The 24981-nt window shown below is 39.1% G+C and overlaps 1 protein-coding gene across 3 annotated transcripts; it reads left to right on the top strand.

Moving 5' to 3' along the window:
- The first annotated feature begins 2291 nt into the window (after positions 1-2291).
- On the top strand, positions 2292-18499 carry znf574 (zinc finger protein 574). Of its 3 annotated transcripts, none has more exons than XM_029503938.1 (10): positions 2292-2364; positions 5526-5687; positions 9834-11028; positions 11152-11375; positions 11622-11801; positions 12125-12213; positions 13571-13665; positions 15495-15643; positions 16032-16319; positions 17537-18499. In XM_029503938.1, exons 2-10 carry the CDS (start codon positions 5532-5534, stop codon positions 18134-18136), a joined length of 2976 nt encoding a protein of 991 aa, XP_029359798.1. In that variant the 5' UTR covers positions 2292-2364; positions 5526-5531; the 3' UTR covers positions 18137-18499. The 3 variants fall into 3 exon arrangements, with proteins under 3 accessions (XP_029359798.1, XP_029359799.1, XP_029359797.1); XM_029503939.1 differs by lacking the exon at positions 2292-2364 and adding an exon at positions 2565-2573; XM_029503937.1 differs by lacking the exon at positions 2292-2364 and adding an exon at positions 5330-5384.
- Positions 18500-24981: the final 6482 nt, after the last annotated feature.

Raw genomic sequence — 24981 nt, forward strand, 5'->3', positions numbered from 1 at the left:
TTGTATGAACCGGTCTATTCTTTGGTCTCTACTCAAAGATATGAATTCAGGTCTGCAGAGACTTTTAGAGTTATTGAAGAAATATTCACAGTCACAGTTTTGGCTGGGCAGTGTGATTTTATCACAGAAGAAAAACTGGAATACATGGTGATTGATGGTTGTTTTTGGTAAAATAGACTTTCTTAAATATTCTACCTGACAGGCAATGTACAGTAACTACAGAACCACAGACCAAATGACAGATTTTCAATCTGTCTAAATGAAAGTAGAATTTCGATTAAAATCTATGTAATATATTAAAATTAACACTAACCAATTATCTCATTAACTTTTCTTTACTGCTTCCTTGTTAATTTTTTTTTTTAGATAAACTATGTCATCAAAATGTCACTTTACATTTTGAGTCACAGACAAGAAAATCTAACCCTGCTTATCTATTTTGAGGGGGAAATGGGAAACGGGAAAATTACATATTCTACAGATATTTAAAATCTGCAATGTTTTTTTTTTTTTTATGAAAACAAAAGTAGCTCAAAAGCATTAACTTTTGAACAAAGGCAAATGTTTGAACATCTTTCAGGGTATTATGTATGATTTAGGAAAAGAAAAAGAGGCAGAAGAATAAGATGATTGTAATGATCCTGATTGGTAAATGCTGTGTCACAAAGAAAGCCCATTCTGCTGGAATTGACCTGCCTCCAATCTGTAACCTTGAGAAAAAAAGCATGTCTGCTGATTCTTCATCATGGTGATATAATATATCAAGGTCAAATAACATTACTCTATGGTGTGTTGAGATTGTAAAGTCTCTGGGGCGCTGGAGTGGCCCCAGCCCTTCTGGCTGAAAGCCCAGTCGGCTCTTTAATATCATTTGGAGTTAGGTTAAGCAGTCTGGAGGAGTTGCTCATCTTCTCAATCAGCCAGTGGGGCACATTGGGGCGCTGTGTAATTCTTGGAGAGGAGTTGACTGGGCTAGTCTATACGTTGTCTGACCTCTGTGTATAATACTTGTGGTTGTGTGGCGGTACAACATAGAGCTGCCTGTATTTCCTCTAAGGAGGGTAAATCTGATAAGGGGTTGTGTAGATTAAATAAAGCTCTCAATTGCAGTAAAGGTTGTGAGATAGTTAATACTTCCATTGTGTGAAAGAGGTGGAAAAGTCTACAATTATATATACACAAATGAAACATTTGGTTCAGTACTCCAATCAGAAGTGGTGACTTGTGTGACCTATATGTGTGGCACAAAATGAATCCCAGTGTACAAATACTGTACACATCTTTCCTATGACATACCCTTTCTGTATTTATTTCAAGGTGTATTTATATTGTATTTGTAGTTTTTGTTCGTGTCCAACTAAAACGTGTGCTGCTGCAGGTAAGACCTCTTTTGTTTTATACAGGACTGACAAGAAGTAATTTCTACATGATTTCATTTAAACATAAAACATAGGGCCAATATTTATCTGTATTGTGCTCTATCGGCTCAAAATAAAGGCAACAAAAGATGTAGAGTATAGATTCTTGATATTAGATTTAGAAATTCAGGGAGGGAATGGATGGGTCTCAAATTTTGTTTGCAGGTGTGACAAGTCAGAACACACAGTGGCAGGAAGAACGAGGAGTCCTACAACAGATGGTCTGGCTCCCACAGAGCACTGATATCAACATTATGGAGTCAGTCTGGGATGACAAAAGACACTGCGAGAGCTTAAATCCACAAAGGAACAAAGCCAAACAACTAAGTATCTAATAAAACTTTGCACAAGTGGAAAATGGGTGCTATTTTATAGACAAAATCATTTATGTCTACATAATTTGATTGATTTGCACCACTGAAACACAATATCAAGTACTTCATTTTAAATAAATGGAAATGAAAAAAATGTTTAAGCTTTTCATTTTTGTTCATAAAGTTTATATTGTGCTCATTTGATTCATTAGATTAGATTTAGATTACTTCTACTGTGTCTGTAAGTGACATTAGGAAAACCTACAGCAAGGTGTACAGTACAGGTACAGTGAGGCCACAGCTAATATTTATTTTCTTTAAAGAACGAATTGATTGTTGGACCCAATAAAATGTCAGAGAATATAGGAAATTTCCAAGTGAAGATATTCTAAATACATTCCAAACACTGTTCTTGTTTAGCATCACAGAAAAGTGGAAACTCTCCAAAGTATTGTGTTTTCTCTCACACGTCGTGCCGCGCTTCCTGATTACAAACTTCGTCGGTATTAAGTGTAGTCGCATCCTATTGGATAATGAAGTGACCGCTTCAGCCAATCAGAGCGAGCCTTCTATCATGCAGGAAAAAAAAACTGAAGTTGTCCTAGTTCCTCAACCGGCAACAACCGAGTGCGGTGAGTTGTGTTGAATTAAATGTACTTATTTTACACGAATGTTACTTTTCGGGTGAGATATGACACATTGATATTAATGAATGGAGGATTTCAACGGGGGGAGACAGCTAATGTGAACTTTTAGTCCGTCGCCGCCATTATACCACCGAAGAAGCGTATCCCGCCCTCCTTCTTCGCTCTTTTCTTCTTCTCCTCCTTGGTACTACATAGTAAGCTCCAACGGTCTTGGTGGTAAACCGGGTTTAGTCGCTAGCCAACCTAGCTCCGATGCCCGCTACCGAAGAGTGACTTAACGGCCGTCCCATTAGCTTCCTCGTTAGCTCAGAAGCTAACTACCACGCCGCGGATACATTAGCTTTGTGGCTAGAAAAGATGGCTATCATTGCGTGTTAGCAACACTGCGGTGGTGAGAGATAACAGTGGGCTAACGTGCCGCTGCTAGCTGCTAGCCGGGGAAGTGTGGCGTTCAGCCTCGTCTCGGGTCAGATCCTGATTTAATGGGTCACGGTTATTTGGTATTACCGATGACAGCGTCAGCCACAAGAAACCGGTTCACCTGTGACATTGGCATCGTCCGCGCAGTCAAGCGCTGGCTTGCGTTTAGGTCATCCTCCATGATGCATGTCAGATTAGCATCCAGGGTGTTTATATTACGTCCCATTGTACTCTAACAAAAGCTTATGGGTCGACCGGATAGTCCAGCTGGAGCTTAGCTTAGGCACAGGCAGATACAGACCAGGGCCGGGTTATTTTCCAGGGGTCGGGAGGCTAAGATTTAAAACTTTATTCCTGGTCCCCAACTGACCTCCACCACTCATGACAGGGTTGTTACTTCCCAACATGAGGATTTAATGCACTCCGTGTTCAGTAACACTGGGATGGAAACCCCAGAACAGCTGATCAGTCTAAATTTGGCCAAATCTGATTTGTGTGAATGAGAAAATTTATCAATGGACCTCTGATACTGCCAGTCATCATAGCAATGGTTAAGTAGAGAGCAACACCTAAAGTTGAGTACATTTTTGCCAGAGAGAATAATGCATTGACTATGCAACATTATCACACCAAAGTAGTGGAAAAGACCAAAGTTGTGTCATCATTAAACTGCCCAAATCTTGAAATGCTGTTTTAATGTTAAAATGACGTGTTGCCATGACGTTTTCTGGCTCATTTCAGCAATTAACATTTAACAGCAGGTCACAACAAAATGCCAAAAAGGATGATCCTCTTCAATGAGTATGGTGTAGCTTATCAAAGGGCAGACTATCTCTGGTACCAAATTATGTTCAAGAAAATTTGAGTTGCCAAACTACTGCCACCATCTGTTTGTTCAACAATATAGCACTGTTTCAACAAAACTTTGCTTTCTTTATACACAAAAAAAATGGGGAGTGAAAGTTTGATGGATGTGGCTGTCTTACTGTGGACATTGGCTTGGTTGGACTGGCAAAAAGAATCACAGGGATAAGACCATTAACATTTTACTGTAGTCATCCAGACACATGATTGTCCTCATTTTTAATCCATCTGTAAGCTGTTAGGGACAAAAATTTAGAAATGTATGAATTTAATCTCAGAAACTGACCAAGTGCCCAGTTAATGATTTGCAATTGAAAATCTACTTTGGAAAACAAACTGAAACACTGTTAAGACTACACTTTGTTTTGGCAAGGTATACCAAATGACACTGCAGATACAACAATCCAAATCCTGCCATCAATAAGGTTATGTCCAGTTTTGCTGAAACCTGAATTTGAATGAAATACCACATTGAGATTTGAGTGTAATTTGTGAAGAAATCAAATTCTTTTGGACAGACTTATATTTCTCAACAGAAAATTTATTTTGCACAGTTGCAAAATTAAATAACAATTTATCTGCAGATCTGTGAAATATTGCAATATCTAAGTACTTTATAGACAAAGGGGTTATTTAAAAAGAAAAGTCATTGTCAGTTTAATCAATAATGAAAACAAGACTGGCATTCAATCAAGTGTATACGTCTTCTAAGGCAAAGCAATATAATAATGTGGATTGTTACTGTTATGTTGAATAACATGAAAAAAATGTCTGGATCTTCTACTTTAACCAGATCTGAACCAACATTTAATGGGTTCCTTCCTGGCACATACCCCGTTTGCCATTAAGTTTAGCGCTAATCATTTCAGTATGTTTTGCATAGCCCTACTGACAAACAAAAAACAAAACAAACACAACTGCTTTGGTGGAAGACAGTTCTTGTGTAGACTGATAAGTGGTATTCCTCTGTGTGCTAGCTGTCTGCTTTTATTCCAAGAAAAGTTAAAGCACTGTATTGAACCACACTTTTGCACTGAATGACATTACATTACTCTAATTTTGATTTGATCCCACTTTGTCCCACTGCTGCAAATTATTCAATAAATAAAGAATTTACTCCAATTTTAGTAACATTCTTCAAAACTTACTGTTTTAGAATATTGGTTCTTTGTGAGGGAAGGTCCCTTTTCTAAATTGACCATTCAAAATTAACATTTATTCAGTAAGTAGGAATTAATTAGTGCGGTAGAGAAAGGGAGAAACTGGAGAATGAAAAGTAAATAAAAGAGACCCTAACAACAAAAAACAATGTCATCTTATCATCAACCTTATCATCCAAATCATGATCTTGTCTGCCAATAAACTGCAATGTCACATTGGTATCTTTCAAACGTGTTGATGTGTATCTCCTTGTAGATATTTTTTATTTGTAAGGTCCTTTCTTTGAAGTAAAGCTTTGTTGATGTCTGTGGACTGACTGCTATCTTGTGGGTGGGAATGACTGGAGAGATTGTGTTTTTGATCATATACATTCAACAGCAGCATGAAGTAAAAGTAAAAAAAAAAAAAAGGCCTGGCTCAGTGCATGGTGAGTCATCTTGGCAATCCCAGTTAGCCTCCTGGCACTTGAGTACAAGCTGTTGTCTTGATAATATATGCAGACGCTTCTTTTCATCAGGAGAGGGCAATGTTCACAACCTAACTTCAAATGTAATGCACTGGTGGGTAGATATCTGTATAAGGCTGGCATTGTGACATTACTTTCAGATTTATAGCTTATTGAGTTTTGTGAACTATTGCACCTTTTTATCTAAATCAGACTTGATTTGCTGCTTCTCTTAAGAAAAATCTTTGGTTTCTAGGCAGCCATGGAGAATTCGTCAGTGTACATGTGCTTCCCGTGCTACCAGGAGTTCAACACACTGGAAGAGGTGCTCAAGCACCAGTTGACTTGCGCTGCAGAGGATGAACAGCCAGACACATCAGGAACCGTGCCTGTCACTGTTCCAGTGCTGCAGACCCAGGTAAGTACCTGCGCAGTTGTCAATTTTTCCCCTTTCGTTGAGTGATTCTTCTTTGTTTTTCAGTCCAAGAATAGAAGTTAAAAAGCATCGACATTGGGATAGTAGGGCTTGAAAGGGGCAGCAGTGTCATTACATAAAAGCCTCTAAATCGCACATGGAGAATTGCATTAAATGACAAGTATAACTGTACTCACAGTAACTCATAGTAATGACAATGTTCACCCGAGCACATCAAGTTATTTGTTATGATTTACTGACTAATTTCAAGTTGTCTGTCTATATTTATATCTGGCCTAGGTGTGAACTGATCTCATTTTTTAAAATTTAAATTAGCTTTTTACAGTTTTATTGTTACTTTATATGTGTATATCAATGTATTATTTTTTTAAAAACTTTGTTTAACCTGACAAAAGACTCAATGACAATAAGATCTCCATTTGGAAAGAGATGTGGTCAAGAATGCGGCATTAAAACATCATTAAGACAGTAATACAAATGAAAAAAATAAGGTGTCACATGCTTTGAAACAGTATCTAGGTAATCGTGTTTCTTTAATTATCTAAAAGTATGAAAAACAATCAGTGTCATAGGGAATCACAAGGGCATTACATAAAGTTTTAGACCATGATACAATAGATGTGGGGCTTCATGCCACCTTTTGCTCAAGTGGATGTCCATTTTAATTAAAACAACAGGTGTATGTATATGCATCATGAACATAACGAAAGTGTTCATCACTAATTGAATCATGTTTTGTCTCAGAGCTCTCAAGTTAATAGTGAATGTGTTGCATGCCTTCAAGATTATTCAGCATTTTTTCAGTACTTAAGTGCCACCTGGACACTTTCTAGTGTAATGCCAAAATAACACGCTGTTTTGTCAAATTAACAAGTCACTTGTGAGGGAAACGGGTGGAACAGACAAAAATGTGGCAGTGCTAAAAGTGGATTAGTCATGGCTTATAGAGTGGCGGACTTCATGTCTCTAAATTAATTTCATGTTTTATATTTTGAATAAGCTCAAAACTGGCATATGTAATTTGTAGATCAGGGTTTTTTGGTAAACTGTTCTGTTAAAGCTGGTGAGTACAAGTTTTTGTTAGGTCAGATTATATAGACCTGCTTAATCAAGAGGTGGATTTCAGTCATATAATACAGTAGCAATATTTTATTGTATTTGAATAAACTGCATTAGTTATGTGAGAGTGGAATTGGGAACGTGTGACAGAGGTCTCAGACCAGATTGATATTTGGCCTAAGACATCACATTTACATGTTATTCAGCAAGGCAGCTAAATCACCAGAGTGGGCTTCATGCTTCACTAACAATTTGTTCTTATGGGAATGAAAATTGCTTTTTGTGGCATGGACATCCTTTTCCATCTTTGGATGAAGTGACGAACTGCCTATTGTGAAGCATTTTACCTCTGGGTGTAAACCATATGCTTCTTTATGTTACATAGTTATTGTTTGATGAGTACCTTTGGATTTTATGTATCGTGTTTAGTGATGTTTTTACAGTGAATATGTTTTTTGTGGTGGTGGTGGGGGGCATTTCATCATAATTCTGAGCTTTATCAGTTCAGAGTTCCATGAAGATGCCATCTGAATTGCAGAGTGGAAAGTTGTGTAACAGGACAGTCGCCATTCTGTATAACTTGGACATATTTAGTTGAGTCTTGGAGCACTCTTTTTTTTTTTTTTTTTTTTTCCTTTAGCCTCTCTCCTGACAACTTCAGAGAGCCCCCAGGGTTAAAAGCTGTCATTGGCCCTCGTTTAGCAGCAGGGCATGACTGTCTGAGCTTATCCCTAGACTTCCATTCTTGCGATCTTTAACACATGCCCATAAAGCACAGTGACAATCATGACAGACAGATTGCATCCTGAATTGCCAATGGGAAGAGAAGCACGAGAAATGCATCAGTCAATGCCACCAATTCTCTTGATGTATCGCTCATTGGCATCCTAATACATGAATCAGTTGCAGAACCACTATAATATGAGTACCTTCTGCTCTTCTGGCCTCCACTATGCCATTAGTTTGTTTATTGGAAGAATTCGATAGCTAGTGCTATAATTTCTGTCTGCATAATTTGACATTGATAGAAAACAATCACTGTTTATGTCTCAAATGATTCAGAGAGCTCTTTTACACGTCTGTGCTCATTTTTCAGATGAGTGATTGAATTCAGTGTTATTTTCACTTCATTATGCCTCCATGCCAGCAACAGTTATGGCTGGAGGAATTATGTTTTCACATTATCTGTACTTTGAAGAGATGTATTCAAATTTTGCACAAACATTCACTTGGACCCAGGGATTTGCTGATTGAATTTAGTTGGCCAAAAGTCACTACAATAGAATATAAAGGGCTTTTTCATCACAACTGAAGAATTAGGGACCTAGGTATGACAAAATTAGGAAAAGGATAGAGCAAAAATTATGAAATGCTGACATTTTTAAAGTGACAGATCAACCTCACTGTGACATTATAATGTTCTACGAAACACGTTTCTGGCCATAATTCACTGCCATAAGTCTTCACTATATACATAGAGCTTTAAACTCTTAGTTGACAAGATTAAAAATGGCTAACCAACCCTGAGGCGGCATCTCCTGTATCTGAAAGTGAGATGATAAAACATTAATGGAAAATGTTAAAGAAATGTTTCTTCAAAACTGTCCACTATTAATCAACTTTGCACTTTGCAAAGTTAATTCATTAGAAGTGTCCCCCGCTGTCATGGGGCAAATTCAACCCATAATTTCTATTTAAGACCAAAATGTGACTTCTTCATCCGTATACCAAAAGTCGTTTGTAGGTGTCCTCTAGCTGCACAAGCTTGGTTTTGTTATAGACATGGCATAGACATTACAAACACTCAGTGGTTCAGCATTTTACCTTTGAAAAATGCCTGAGTGGCATCAGGGTTTTATAATATGTTGGGTAAGGAATAAGGAACTGTCAATTGAAAATCTTGGCTAAGCTGAATTTCACACCTTGTTTTCTTAAGGGCGAAGATTGTCTTAAAAGAAGAATGGAACTATTGGTGTTTGATATAAGATCTTATTTTTTACTAGTAGTTAATGCTACTGTTATTTTCTCAGACTTATAATATGCAACATTATTTTCTGTGTAGTGCCACAGATGGGCTGGTAAAGAGGTTTTTTTTTTTTTTTTTTGGGTGGGGTGTGGGGTGTGCTGGATCTGGGAATATTGCCAGGTTTGTGAATGCTAGAACTGTGAAGGACAGTTTACAGAAATGTTATTGGGTCCTTGAGTGACTTCTGAGAAGTAAAGATTACAATGCATGCGCAGAATACATGTAAAATCACAAGTTCTCCATTGTGTTGATAACAGCCCTTCTTTACATTCCAGGTTTGGTCAAAACATAAATCCTATGGTCGACTGATGTTAACTTTCTATCTGTTCCTTTAGAATTGTGGGTTTGCTGTTAGTCAGCACATACAAAAGGACTAACAGAGTTGTATTTTGTTTGTGTTTTTTTTTTTTTAAGGAAAATAAATAACTAAAACATGCCCCTTGTTTCCAAGCTATTTCAGGTCTTTACAAAAAATCAAAAAGTAAATTTCCCACCCCAACGTTCAAGTAGAAGTGAAGAACCAAATGTTTTGTTTTTGAGATGTTTGGTTCAGAGGCACAAAGAAAACATGCTCATAAAAGATAGCTCAAATTGCCTCCTCCTTACATAAATGTTTAGCAGAGCAGCTTTAGCTGTAAAATTAACAGCTAAATCGGGGAAATAGCCCACAATGATAATCTTATGTGACACATGTTGAACTGTTGTGATTGAGGCAGTTTCAGAGATGTTTAACCTTGGCCTTAATGTGCTGTTTTATCACTTGAGTGGACAGAATGAGAAAATGTAAGACCCTGTAGGGTGACCCATTCAACCTTTGATAGCTATCATCTATGCTGAGGCTTTATCTTGGTGGCCTAGAGCTCCTGGAGAAACCTTGGCTCTAAATACATGCTGCTCTAATTGACCTCAGTACCCCGACACTTAGTTCTCATTCCTCCTCTGCTGGACAGAATAAAATTAAAGTAAAACACTGCAGGTTGAATTTATGTGAAAAAGTTATGATTTGTATTACAGTCATTTACTTTTCTCCCTTGTCTTCACAGCAAAAGGTAATAAATATATCAAGAACAATTACCGTCCCGCAGATTCAAATCCAAGCAGAAGAGTCCACTGTGCATATTGATAAAAGTACACTCAAAGAGGCTACAGTCAGTGCAAAGCTACCATCAGACCAGCCAAGAATCCTGTACCAGTGTGGGGACTGTGATGAACTTTTCAAGAGCCTGGACCTTTGGCAGCAACACCGCAAAGAGGAAATGTGTCAGCAGTCTGCCTCTGGGAGCAAGTCGAACCCTGATTCACAAACTGAGCCAGATTTGTCCTCAGCTCAAAGCTCCTCTACACCTCTAAATCCAGAGGAGGCTCTTTTCAGTCAGAGTGAAACCGGTAATGATCTCAATTTGGAACCAGCGGAGAAAGCTCCGGAAGAGGAAGAGGGCCATGAGGTTACAGAGACTGCAACAACTCAGAGCTCTGATCTCCCTGTGTCTGAGGAAGCTTCTTCGGCCTCTATTCCAGAAGATTCATCTCCGAAGAAGAGGGGTGCAAACAAAAAACCTAAGCCTGAGCCAGTGCTCCTGTGTGTGGACTGTGGTTCATGCTTTGGCCTGGTGTCTGAACTCGTGGCTCACCGCAAGACCCAACATGGCTTTGAAGAAGCTCTGCACCGCTGCTCTGTGTGTGGCGAAAGCTTTCTTAACACTACTCTTTTTCTTTACCACCGCAAGCAACACAGGCAGCAAGGTGAGGAGAGGGTGGTAGTGGTCTCTGAAGTGATGCCATCAGGCGAAGTTTGTACTCAGAGTAATGGAGCTGATGAGCAGGGGCAGGATATCATTCCCGATGCCTCCAGTGTCACGGCCACTTTCACACAACCTGAATTGTTTTTGTGCACCCAGTGTGGCCAGAGTTTCAGCGACGAGGAAGGCCTCACTAGCCATCGTAAGCAAAAGCATGGCCTGAAGGAGCCACTTCACACTTGCTCCCATTGTGGCGTCAGCTTCATGAACACCACACAGTACCTGTACCACCGTCGTGAGCACCGCTTTACATTGGGGACAGAGGTGATCACTGAAGCTGAATGTGGTGATGAAACATCCACCACAGAACTGCAGGATCCATCAGATAGCTCGAAGAGGGTGCTTTCACCACCTGCCTCTGCCAGTGATTCAGGTTCACCCCTCCATAAGAGAGCTCGGCCTTCTATCAGGATCCTGAGTGGTGGAACTGCACACAAAGGTAAGTGGAATTAATATTACAAGCCGATTTTGGAAAAAATAAGTAATCTATTGCTGGGTGTTTTGGTCTTACTGGGTTTTTGTGTGTGTGTGTGTGTGTGTGTGTGTGTGTTTTTTTTTAAAGGGGTGTCTGGGAACAAGGGTTTGGGCATCAAAGAAGAAATGGACAGTAGCACTACAGTAGACTCTGACAACACCAACCACCCTCCACCTGTTAAGCTGCTGCAAGACTGGGCCCGCACACCATTACCCCATGTTTGCCCTTACTGCGGCAAAACCTTCACCCGACGCGTCTTCCTACGAACCCATGTGTATAGCCACACTGGAGAAAAGCTCTTTACGTGCAAGGTGCTAATCAAAGTCTAATCACCGTGTACTTTCTTTGTGTATGAGGGATTGTATGCTTTGATATAAATGTCTTTTATGCCATGCAGTTGGCATTGATGAGATGATGTAATGCTTTGAAGGAAAGGAAGACACAATTTGAACCACCAACCTCATTATCTTTGACAAATTCTCCATTGTGTCTGAACATTGCAATTTTTTTTTGTCAATAGCACTCATATTGATTTTTTTTGTTTTTTTGTTAATAAGGTTTGCACAAAGTCCTTCACTAATTCCCAGAGCCTGCTGCGCCACAGCATGAACCACACAGGGAGCAAGCCCTTCAGCTGTGATGTTTGTGGCAAGAACTTTTCGCAGGCCTCCACCCTGAAGAGACATAAACGCATTCACTCATCAGTAAAGTCTCAGCGCAAGCGTGGACGAAAACCGGTTTGCTTCCTACCCTTTCTGTACTTTTAGAAGTGCTGTACAGATGAAATTTATGATTAATTCTCAGTGTTTTCTATTTGTTCAAGAATTGTTCAAAATTCTGCATATGCTCAATTTTAAAATAGAAATTAAATGCTTGAGAGGTGCAGTACTAATGTTATTAGGAAGCATCACACTTGAGTGGTATGTATTGGCTTAAATTGGTAGATGTCTTATTTTTATACTTGGGTTTTTTTTTTGTTTTGTTTTGTTTTTTTTTTTTTTGGGTAGGTTCCTTGCTATAATTTTTTTTATGACCTTGAGCTCTGTTTCCCTTGATGCAGGTATGTGGCTTAGACAGTGAAGGAGCTCCTCTGGCCTGTGATCAGTGCCCCTCACGGTTCAACACGGAAGATCAGCTTAATCATCATAAGTAATAACACTTTATCATTATTATTTTTTTCATGAGTCGATTAGTCTGTCAAATGTCAGAAACTACAGAGAACATTGCATCGCATGATGCCTTGAAACATCCTTTTGAGTTTGTTGTCCAAATCCCAAATTGTGATGAAATAATTAATTTTATCACAATATTGTTAGCTCAACGCCACTTTGAAGATTTACACATCTTTCAACTATATCTCACATTCATGTTTCTCATTTAGATCTTGAGTTGAGATGTTAAGGCACTTGTTTATTTCCAAGGCAGGAATAATCATTTATACTACACAAATTAAACTAAATATGAACAAAGATATTAAGGTTATTGTTGCAGATGATGAACAAAAGCAGCATCTTTTCATTTGAGAAGCTAGAACCAAAAATGGCAAACCAGTCGTTGTTGCTGTTTGCCTATGTGTATTATTAATACAGTACAGTGTATACCAACTGACTTACTAATACTAAACAGCATCATTCCTGCTCATTAAAGAACATCTGGTTCTAAGGATATGTGACCCTGACTGAAATTTTAATCCTCCTAGCCACCTCAGGGTCAGCTATCCTTGAAATATTGATTTCCATTGTCTATTTAACAAGGAATAGAACAGCCTGGACTCATATACAAACCTTGAGAGGTCCTTGCACATCACCTCTAGCTCTGTGCTTTATTGAAAGTGACATGTGATTAAGTACTAAAGCTATAACAATACATATATGAGTATGAATTTACATAATACATATAGTTGTCTGTATGAAATATTTAGCTAAGCATTTTTTAGAAACTTCAACATCCTTCTTGTTAATTCTAATTATAAGAAGTTGCTCAAAGAGCCAGTGTTTTTCTACCTTCATGCTGTGAAAGCAGGCTTGATGCAGCATTAGGTGAATACATCCTAACACTTCTCCCCTAAGGCTATATCCAGCGTAACGTTATGCAATGGATAAATATAGTCTTTCATGTCCTCACTCTGACTCCTCCCAGTTTGCTGCTGCTCTTTTATCTCCAGCCTTTATGCACTCAACTAATACCCCTTATTTAACCTGAAGCACAGCTAAGTACATACTTGCTGGCAAACCTCCCACAAGTCACATATAGGGTGGCAGCTTAAAAACTAAAATGCAACTTTTTTCACTTCTTTATTAGGTTTATGATGGCTCTTTAAAATACTTGTGAGGCGCATGTTTTCCCCATTTTTGCCCTTTTTTAACACATTCATGTGATAATATGTGAGAAGACATCCCTTTAGTTTTTGTTTGCAGTAATTTTCTTAAGTTTGTGTTGTTGCTTATGTTAGTTTTTTTTGTTTGTTTGTTATTACTATTTATTTTTATTTATTTGTCTTGTTCAGGCTGCTCCATACCAGCCATCCATTCCCTTGTCCAGACTGTGGAGAGGCCTTTACCCGGAGGAAAGACCTCGACCTGCACTCACTCACTCATCAAGGTAAGACTTAAGGACTCAAGCAAGCACAAATCTTTCACCCCCATACTTGTATGGTTGTAGGTGGAGCAAACTGAAGATAACAGAAATATACTGAAGAATCCTCTGGGCCAGGGTAATTTCTCTGGCTATTAAATCTCTCTTCTTGGTATCCATTAAAGTGTTTCTATCTGTGAGAAAGTATAAACACATTCAGTTGGAATGCTGTTTGTGATGAATGTATCAAGAAGAAAGATAAAAAACAAACAACAAAACATGCAATTCATTGTAATAGACTCTCATCAGATATAATATCAGTACAACATTCAATAAATTACTATTCATTAATGTAAATTTGGCAATAAATACCCCCATCAAGTTGTCTGGGTGCCCTCCCTTCCTGTTTATTTACAAACACATATCCCTGTTGTATGCACATTGTTCCTCCAGTGCATTAGGTCAATGACTTTCCATTGATTTGCCTCCCATGTGGACTGGAAGAGGAAGGTGGAGGTAAATGAATTGGGTCAACATGTTGACACTTCATCTTAATCAGGGGACTGTTGGCAAGGCAAGCTCATTAGTTAAGCTTGAAGAGTCAGCGTGCATCAGAGGTCAGAGGTACGTGGCTTCTTTGAGAGAGATGATTGGAGAGATTGATCCATTGATCAGTCCAGGGCCATAGGCTGAGATTGTCCTTATTAAAGGTTTAATTAAAGGGCCCCAATGGGGAGCAGTGTAGATCGTCCCCACTGGGATAGACAGTACAGATGGTTAGCAGATTGCAAGATGCTGCATGACGACCTCTGGACATACTGATGAACCATCAGTGTTAGTGATTTCCCAGCCATCTTTTCCAGAGTCACCATAGTGCCAAGATTACAGCCAGGACACCATCAGAGCTGAACCAATGAATGGATGAACTAATTAGCAGTTCAACCGAAATGTTATCTGAAAGAGTTTTCATAATTGATCAGTTACTTAAAATGAAAACATTTTAAACAACAACCAAACATTTGTTGGTTCTGAATTCTCACTTATGAGGATGCACCTTTTTTTTTTCTCAGTTTCATGTAATTGAAACTGTCATACTTACATGTTTTGGCATGTTGGACAAAAAAAATTTTAAGATGCCATTTTTAGCCCTGGGAAATAGTAATTTTTTACATTTTATTTAAGTTTATTTTGTTATCTTCTAACATTCAATAATAGAATTAATTATTAAGGGTTAGGTTTAGGGTTATTTTTAGAAATAATTAAATAATCTGTCAGATGGTAAATTTTTCTAGAAAATCTGAAAAATATGTAGGCATTATTAAGCAGAGAACAGCTACAAATAATCAAATTGTTAAAGCCAGAGCAAACAAATTGGAACTCTTTGCTTGATAAATTACTTAATGAAATTAAATAAATGATGAATAAGTTATTGGAATAGTGGGGTTCATTTTACTTTTCATGTTCTAGCCAAATAATTAACCAACAGACTACTGTTAATGAAAAGTGAGGCAAAAGTGTAGCAAATAGCAGCTCAGCAGGTGCTCAGCAGGCTACTACAGGTTGACCCTCAGGCAGGACAAACAATTCATAGACCCAGAAAAATGATTATTAATTTGAAATGTAAATAATTTCAATGTTTGCGATAAAGCAATGTTGCTAAATCTCAGCAGCACAAGTTCTTATCTTAGATTTTATGTCACATTTTCTTAATTTGAACTTTACCTCAGTACCACCTGCCACTGCAGCAATCAACAAGCTCAAATCAGCCATCAGATATTTATATGATACGGTGGCAGCTTGAAGCATGGCAAGAAAATATAACCACCTGTCTAAAAACAGATGTTGCTCCATAACAGACAGGCAGCCAGCATCATGTCCGCACTGTTCGTCCCAGTTTGTGAACCAATCAGTGCTGGAAATCCACATGCAGCGTTGTCCTACTACAGACGAGGAGAAGAATGCTGGCCGTGGGCGTGGTCAGGGCCGTGGACGCTGCACTGGGCAGGTACCCAACAAATAATCGTTATTCTAACAAGATGTTCACAGAGGGAGATGCTGTTAATCTTAAATTATGGATATAAGAAAAATTTTGGGGGATAATCCATTTATTTTCATTGTTTCAAAGTTATTTTTGGCATCTTGCCTTTATTGGATAGCTGGAATTGGAAATCACTTGGAAATGTAAGAACAGATAGCAACAGCTGAGACCTAACAAAGGTCACCAGCTTTAGTAACATTTTTACATTGTTGTTATGTCACAATTTGACCATAAGAACACTAGCCTTTTCTTTTTTCATTGATACCCCCACTCACTCTGTTGTCCAAACCCCTATGTTTTAGGTTGTCCGCCTTTCATCTCCTTTTATACCTTAATGTCTTTTTTCCTCCCTCAGATTGAGTGTGACCTTTGTGGCCATCGTTGCATGACACAGGAGGGCCTTGACCTACATCGGTTGTCCCACACGGGCCAGACACCTCTCAAGTGTCCAGTGAGGCCTTGCCGCCGCCGATTTACCTCCAACATTGCCCTGGAGGAGCACGTGCTGGCGCATTTCCAGGGAACACTCAGCAAGTCCAAAGGGCGACCTCGCTTCCGCTGTGAGATTTGCCACAAGGACTTTGCCTACAATTCCACCTTCACTGTTCACATGAGAACACATACTGATGAAAGGCCCTTTGAGGTAAGAAGTAGGATGGTGTGTGGGTGCTTGCATCAAGACAGAATTTCTTACACTCTCTGAACCAAATTTGGTCCTTTTTACACTCCCAACCCCTTTAACATCTGTATTTCAAATTGAAATCCAGCACTGCCTTGCTGCCATCGTCACACCCATTCATAGCTGTGCCCATCTCTGATTCCGGACCATGGCCATTTGTGCAGTGTGTGTCCTGCGGGTGTTTCCTCCCTCCCTGAGTACCTGTGATTAATGGCAGGGCTGAGTTAGGGCCTGTCAGCTCCCCTCTGTGCCTGTTACTATTCTGGGACTCTCTCTCTCTCTCTGCTGCTCTGGTGATGAGGCAGGACATCAACTACAGACCCACCCAAGCCCATCACAGCACATTGGCCTGAAGAAATTGATTTCATGTTTGTGGCTTTACTATGAGCCTTTTCTATGAGGCATACTAAAGACAAAGGTTCAAAGAGCATTGGTCCTCAAACAGTTTTGGGGCCGTTATAGGGATGAATCTAAAGTCAAAGTAAATATGCTACGATCTTCATACCTATATTTGCTGAGTATATAAAGAGCAATTTCAACAGGAAAGGTAATTTTATTAGAGCCCCCTGGGTTTTCATTCTGAGCAATGGCGAGCAAAATAAAGCACTATGATGTTATAAGTCATTTGGTGTTAGTGCTTTAGGTTTAATCCACTTTCTAACCCACAGAAGGCTGTGTTACAGCAGCAGTAAAGGTACAGCTGTGGAATTTAAAATATTAAGAAATTGTTCAGCTCTTATTTCCCATGTAAAATTTGTTCTGTTGATTGATATTAGCTGGATGTCCTTGTATTATAATCCATTTTGGAGTTAGTACTTCTAGTGAGACATGAACTCCAGAGAAATTAAATTAACATTTGCAGAACTGTTTTCTGATGCATTATAGATGACCAACAATTGATTTAAGTCCAAAAATCATCTGTAGATTAATTGACAAACTTGCTTTCTATAAATCTTATCGGCTCTATCTTCCCCCATCCCCCTTTATCTCAGCTCCTTTCTTCTGTCTCAGTCAGAAGTGCTGCGTCTGCATAAAACTATAGAGGTCCCAGAAAATATTAATTGCAGTTGAGTTTTGTGCACTGGCACTGTTGTGAGCATAACTCAACTTTCCTTCCACCTTCTTACCATTCCAATATTTTGTGCACTTTTTCCTTTCCCCTACCTCCTTCATCCCTTCAGTGCGCTACATGTGGCAAACGCTTCCGCCAGCTGCCCCACCTTCAGGACCATGAGCGTATCCACAGTGGCCTGCGTCCTTTCTGCTGCTGGATTTGTGGCAAGAGTTTCAGCGTGGCAGCCCGTCTCACCGAGCACGCCCGGACCCACAGTGGCGAGAAGCCCTACCCATGCCCCCAGTGCCCTGCAGCCTTTCGTTCACGCTCCAACCTGGATAAACACATGCGGTTGCATGGAGACCTGCCTTTGGAAACTGCTGAGCAAGTGGCACAAGCAGCTGAGGCTGCCCAGGTCCAGAAAGTCCTGGAGGGGGCGAAGGTGCTGTCCTCTCTGGCCACCACAGGAGAGGTTGATCCTGGCTCAGTGCAGACCATATACGTGCTGCAAGGGGCAGAAGGAGGTACTGAGACGGTCATGATCCCATCTGATCAGCTCAGTGCCATGGAAGGAGCCTCTCAGGTCGTCATTCTGCCATCCTCTGTTCTAGGAGCTCAGGCCATTACTGTTCCCACTATTTCCATGGATGGAAATGAAATCACCATGGTGGAGACAAGCCAGTCTCCACAGCATACCATTGAGTTCATTGTGGAGGAGACTCTATGAAGGCAGTCGAGAAACTATTGCTGACAGGACGTTGAAGAGAGTCTGAAAGTTTAGTTGAGAATATAGATTATTGTTTGAGTGAGAAGTTTAATAATTGAAGGATGTGCAGTCAATACCTTGTGTTTATAGTTGGATAGGTTTCTAACCCAGTTAGAACAATAGTCCCATCCAACAAACAAATACTACTTTACAAGATCTTTTGAGCAGTAAATAGTTATGACATCCATGTTGAAACTGTGATAAAGTCATCATTTAAGGGTTAATACAGAGTTAAATTGCTCAGAAGAGCAGAATGTACCTTAAATTAGTCTTTCAAACTGATAAAAAAAAAAAAAAAAAACGGGTTGTAAAATTGGCCTTCCATTCCATACAGACATGCATTTACAGCCCCAATTTATTAGGGGAACACTGCTGGTGGCCCATGAAATGTCTTCTGCTTTCTTTATAATAAAACGCTTTAACTTCCTCACATCTGTGAGCGTCCCATCATTTTATAAGGTGGCTGACATGAGGGCATTGCCCCCATCCTATCACATAAGATGGACTTTATAGGTCCTTCTGTAAATTGCCACTTGTTCCTTTTGACAAACAATATGAGGTCTTTGGCTGAGAAATATAAACTCACGCAGTACCTGTCAAGCCCACAGCTTCAATCCTTTTGTTCAGCTTTCGCATAAACCCTAATGTTAGTGAAAGGCAGAATGAATAAGAATTGTGACTATAGATAAACTCGGTAATGTTCTGATAATTTGTATGACATAAAGTTATTGATTGATTTTTGTACTATAATTAAATGCAGTAAAAGGTATGGCAAGGTTTATGATGATTTAGCGTAAGTATAGAATTATGCAGTGGCAAATGGTGTAATTAAATTATCCAGCACTTGCTGTATAGTTAACAAAGATAATGATCCTATTTGTGTCTGAATAGGAAGCGGCATAATATGATAGAAGTTTTGCCAGCACTGCAGAAGCCCATTATAGGTTTCTCAAATTCAGTTTATGGCTGTCTCCCACCCAGTGATTGCTAAGAGGGGTTTTGAAACTGCGCACATGCAGAGGCACTCAGTCTCAGTTTGTTTTCATGTCATGGAGGGAGAAATGCTGATGATTGTGCTGGGAACTGAAATGGGAAAATGGCAGCATTTCTGCAGAGTGAGAAGCACGTCAGGAAGTAGGGTGCTCCTGAGGAGGGAAAAAAAAAAAAAAACAATCCTGTGCCAGGAATTTAGCTGCTCTTCATTGCTTTTCTGAAAGTCAACAGGCAAGCAGTCAATAAATACATGTCTTTTTCCTTCCTAGCAAATCTTGAGCGCCGATATTCTGGTGGAGTACCGTTTATCATACCTGCTGCCTTACACTGAATCTGAAAACACACAACAAACACACCAATGTGGAGTGAAAATGTTGATTCTGGTGGTAAAATCACAAGACTTGTATGCTCTTGGGATGCGATCTGAGTGAGTATTATGTTTTTTTTGCTGTACACAGGGTAGTATATCTTCATTCCTTAGCTCACATCTAAACTCAGGGTCTTTTTCCGCCTGTTTGTAACAGGATTGTAATAATGTCACCTGATTGTGTCTAGGTGTTAGCTGAAAGATTAAAAAACCCAAAATACATGTTGGTCTAATCTAATCCATATGAACATTCTGAGAATAAAGTTGATATTGACACAAATACAGTTAAACTATTTCTAGTAATGTAGCCATAGTCAAAGGCTGCTGAGAAAAGGTAGTTAATGTTAATATAGATATTCAGCGGCCCTTAATCAGGAGTTGAATGATGAAAATGTAAATGAATGTATGAATGTAAATTCAAACTTTATCACAAAAATATTACTGTTTTGAAACTGGTGAGATAACATGGCCTTCAAACTATACAGTACATAATAAGATAAAAAATTATATATTAATGTTATACCTTAAAACTTTACAGGAGACCTTGGAAATAACTGCGTAAACTGAATATCTGCTCCATTTTGCAGCTTATTTATGAGAAAAAATGCAAGTATACTAAATATCTAATAAATTATCTTGCGTGTATAAGTCGAGATGAGCATGAACAACTGAATATGCTTGCATGTTTGATGGTTTTTACAATTATCCATTAAGTGATTCATCAAATTTGCAGCCTGCTTCACCAGCCTGTGAAGTTTTATATTTCAATGCAAGCAAATTAATAGTCAATTTTACAGATATATGGGACCTTAAGTAAACAGATTTAGGGATATTTTTGCTCCAAATTGAAAAGGAAAAAAAATCCTAGACATCCCTCTGGTTCTCAGCTCCTTTTATATCATAAAACATTAAATATACCCAAGTGACCCCCCCCCTTAGGAGAAAATGCGCACATTCAGCTCTGATAAACTCGCTGACATCACAGTGTCCCGTGCAGGTGGAGGACATCTAGAGTTCTGTTTTTGGCTTATCCTTCCAGGTAAGAACAGATTGAATACACAGGTTTAAGGCAGGTTCAGGTTATCTAGATTTCTACTGTTGCCTTTAAATAATGTTTTTCACATACATTTGTGCTATTTGATGTCATTGTCATTGTGACCTTGTATAGCACTAAGTTTGATGAAATACTCTTAATACCATTTGTTGAATTCTCACATATCTACTCTTGTATATATGTGTCTGGACAGACGTATAAAAAATGATGAGAATGAACTTTCATTTGAGGAAATTTAATGTTACATTTATTAAATCTGTTAAGGGGTTGAAGGTTTTACTTAATTTCAATCAATTTGATTTATCTCAGTAGGTCATATTTCTTTTGATCAATTTCATTAGATGACATGTTTTTAAATGTCACGTTTTTAAAATGCATGTATCTATTTATTGAATTGGAGACAAAAGTACTCTAGATTTCAATTCAAACCAAGTTTTGTTTAGTAAATCATTTTTTTTTTAATTAATTTCACTAAATTCCATTAATCTGACTTTATCCATAAAGCAAATATGGTCAAGTGTTAAGTCTTTAAAGTTCATTTATGTAATTTAATATCCAATTCTCTACAATTTAAGTTTGTAAATGTCCATTTAATCAAGTAAATTTCCTTTTATCGTTTATATTTGATTTGCATTTAGGTGATGCAATGCCCATAACAAGAAATTCAAGTTTAATCAAAATGTAATTCTCCGTTTTGTCACCAAATTAGTTGGCCTCATATTACCCCCTTAATCTTAACATTTTCCCCTTGGGGTAAAAATACTCCTGGCTGGGATTCATTTGCAAAAACTGATGTCCTAAATAATTCAATCTGCAATATGGTCTTCTTGAAGAAGACATACAGTAATGCTATAATAGTATGTGTGAAGGTTGCACCACAAATGTCAGCTTTGTTAATTTGCTGGAGGCATGTATGCAAGTGAAAATAAAAAACTATAGACAGACAGTATAAACCCACTAACTAATGATCCCAAAGAGCTTTTTAGAGCGTTTCTCCAAGGTAACTTGGTGGAAAATGCATGTTAATTGAAACACAGTGGAATTATTTTCTTTATAATTGCAGCACATCTTTACACAGGCACGTGATGTCTCCAAGCGCCGTTTGTACATTTTAATAGATCTACCGCTAGAAGATTTTACCCCTATATGTGTCACATTTCACCGTGATGTGACAGGCAGCAGATTTCATGCTTTTCTAGAGTTTGAATCTCAATGAAAAATGGTGCTGCAGTATGTATTTACCAGGAGCGTGAAATAAATATACCTGCAAAACTATCATATAGACATTAAAGGCAAAAAAACCCCAAAAACCCCTCACCAGGAAAAAAAAGAAGATATACAGTAGTATTGCAATAGCAGAAGGAAAAATATCATAAATCATGTTAAGGTCAAAGCACTGTATGTACAGTGCTACATAGTACAAGACAAATGATGCTGGTTTTTATATAGTGAGACAGCCATTTTTATCAAATTATATTTAAAAGTACACCACTGCAGAAACTTGAATGACACTGGTGACCTCTGTTCAGGCTGTGTTTATATATAACAGTGGGAACGCTAATATATATTTAGCTTAACTGTATTTGTGGTGGTCTGAAATCAAAGAATAACCTTTTGGTCTTTCTATTGTTTATACCCATAAAAATAAATGTGAGCTATTAAAGTAATTTGTTCTATTTGGTGTCTATTTGGCTTTATAAGTGACATTAGAGAGAATTCCATACACTAATGAGGTTTAAACTTCTCATCCTAAAAAAAAAAAAAAGCCTTAATTTCCATTCTGATACTCTGTCCTGAAAAATAAACTCTCCGTTTTGGGAAGGCGTGCAAAAACATGATGTAGTTCTTTGTGTTTGACTAAGTGAGCACAGTTATGCAAACGTATTCAGTCGGCCACAGCTGACTTCCCATCTCTATTATCATATTGTAGTTATTAATGTATGATTGACCTATTTAACTAATGGTATACATTTATCATTCTCTATGCCTTGTGATTACATATTTATTGCTTGCACATGCTTTCTCTCCACGAGCTGTCCTTCTCTTATTTTCATTCTCTTCTTTTTCTAATTTTTTCCCCCACTGTTACTCCCCCGTTCTATCTCTCCCTGTCTCCCCCCCTGCAACATAGCCTCTATTTCTCTCTTTGCTGAGGTGGCTATACCTGCTGTGACTTTGACAAAGGAGTCTCCATGTGTGTAGTGGTATATTTCTCGCTGTGTGTGTGTGTTTCTGTTGCTGCAGGAGTGTGTGTGTGTGCATGCACTGCTGGCACTAGCTTCGTTTTTAGTTTGCAAATTTGTCTGACTTTTGCATTTGTGTAATGTGCAATACACATGCAGCATGCATCTGTGTTGGTCTGTGTGTGTGTGTGTGTGTGTGTGTGTGTGTGTGTGTGTGAGAGAGAGACATTGGGAATATACTGCACCATATTACGTCTATAGCTTATATCATACGATACTCCCCCTGTTTTGTCCTCCATTATCTTTCACTATTTTTTCGATCCCTTGCTGTGTTTTTCACCTTGTTTCTGGCTGTGCTTTTCTTCTCCTGCGCTCCCCTCAACCTCCATTCTCTCTCTTCACCTTCCTACAAATGTCTCCTCCCTCCTTGTCCCCTCCCTCGTGTTTCCTCCGTCCTCTCTCTCTCTCTCTCTCTCTCTCTCTCTCTCTCATTGATAGTGAAGCATATGTGACTAGAATACTGAGGAGCTAATCATTATTCCACGAGCAGAGCGCAGTGCTTGGGCAGAATGTCAACACCCCCCCCACCCCGTCTTCCTCTCCCTCCCCTGTTTTGCATGCTTTCCAAGCAATAGTTAACACGGAAGCCTCTATGAAGGGAAAAGTAAGGTAACACTCTCACAAATACACATTCAGCATTGCAAACACTGGACTCTCACCTGCAGCAAAGTGTGTGCATGTTTGGTGATTGTGTGTGTGTTTGTGTGCTTGTGAGTGCGATACACAGTTGTTATGTAAAAGTGCTCCATATCAATTTGTCAAGAGCAAAGTGGTGTGGGATGGAGATGAGAGGGAGACAGCTGTTGAATGCATATTTACAGAAAGGAGGGAGACTGAATAGAGAGTGACAGCAGATTTTCAGTGGACCCAAATATTGTGTTAAATTGCCATATTGTGTTTCTGCACGTAAGGTTATCACTGTGTGTATGAACATAAAAAGACTGAGGTATAAAATGGAGACAGGCGCTCTCAGTGAGCAGATTCAGTACCACCGAGCCGTACTGAAAACTGAGAGCTGGGTAAATTAAACCAGAGGTAAATTAAACAGCAGGCACACACTGGGACTGCAGGCGTGTGTCAGTGTGTATGATTGAATGGGAGAGACAGCACATGGAGACTCCTCCTGACTTCTTGAAAACTGCAGCTTTGGGTCACAGCGAGCAGTAACGCTGTGTACGCAGCCCTCTCTCTCTCTCTCACACACACACACACACACACACACACACACACTCACCACGTGCACCGAGCCTAAATAAAGAATCTTAGGTTTGCGACTTGGTCGGGTGCAGATACAGTCATATACAAATGTCCAAACAGAGAAACACACGCACACGCACGGCGAATAAAAAATGCCATGGCCTAAGGGAATGACATGGCTGCAGTCTAATAGGCTCAAGCATGAGTGAGTAATAGGTGTTCCAGCGCTGTCCACCCACTGGACAAAGACGTCTTGAGATGCACATAATTTTATGAGATGCAAAGTGAATAGGTGAAAACATGATGAAGCATTGGGTGGGGGGGCTGTTTGAGACCAAAGTAGAGGAGACAGCTCAGCATTGTCACATACTATATTTGCCTCCCTCTTTGATTAGGGGACAACTTAGTGGACGAACTCGAGTTGATGTATCCAAAGGCTCAAATCAGAGGGTATTAGTCAATACGGGACACAAATAGGCCTTAACCTCATATTACACCGCTGCACATCTAACATTTTTGGTTGGACTGGAGCAGTGTGGACTGATTTGTATAGTTGCATGACAGATTTTAGGGTTGATTTTGTTCAATTGAAATCTAAACACCTGTTTTAAAACCAGTTTAGAGCATAATTTACAAATATCACTGCAAGGCACCAGTGTAGTCGGTAGCAATTAAAGAGCCACCTCATGTGCCGAGTGACAAAATCAATGATTCAACACGCTGTGGTGAGTTTAATAGCCTTAGAGGACATAAAATGTTAAGGGAGCTGCAAGGTTAAGGAAAAGATCTATATTGAAAAGGCTCCTTGGACCGACTAGGACACCAGTGAGGAACAAAGGCATCATCGGGACAACGTGCCCGTCTCATTAGAGCGCATGAGACAGCGTAGCGTGATAGAAATGGGATATGGGAGTTGGGCAGTGACATCATATAAAGTGCGCTGTTTCCTCTG

Source organism: Echeneis naucrates, chromosome 6, assembly GCF_900963305.1.
Source record: "Echeneis naucrates chromosome 6, fEcheNa1.1, whole genome shotgun sequence".
NCBI classification, from domain to species: Eukaryota; Metazoa; Chordata; class Actinopteri; order Carangiformes; family Echeneidae; genus Echeneis; species Echeneis naucrates.

Coding starts and splice junctions, on each gene's coding strand:
- znf574 (XM_029503938.1), top strand. CDS start 5,532: ATGGAGAATTCGTCAGTGTACATGTGCTTCCCGTGCTACCAGGAGTTC. Junction 5,688..9,833: donor TTCCAGTGCTGCAGACCCAG/GTAAGTACCTGC, acceptor TTGTCTTCACAG/CAAAAGGTAATAAATATATC. Junction 11,376..11,621: donor AAAAGCTCTTTACGTGCAAG/GTGCTAATCAAA, acceptor TTTGTTAATAAG/GTTTGCACAAAGTCCTTCAC.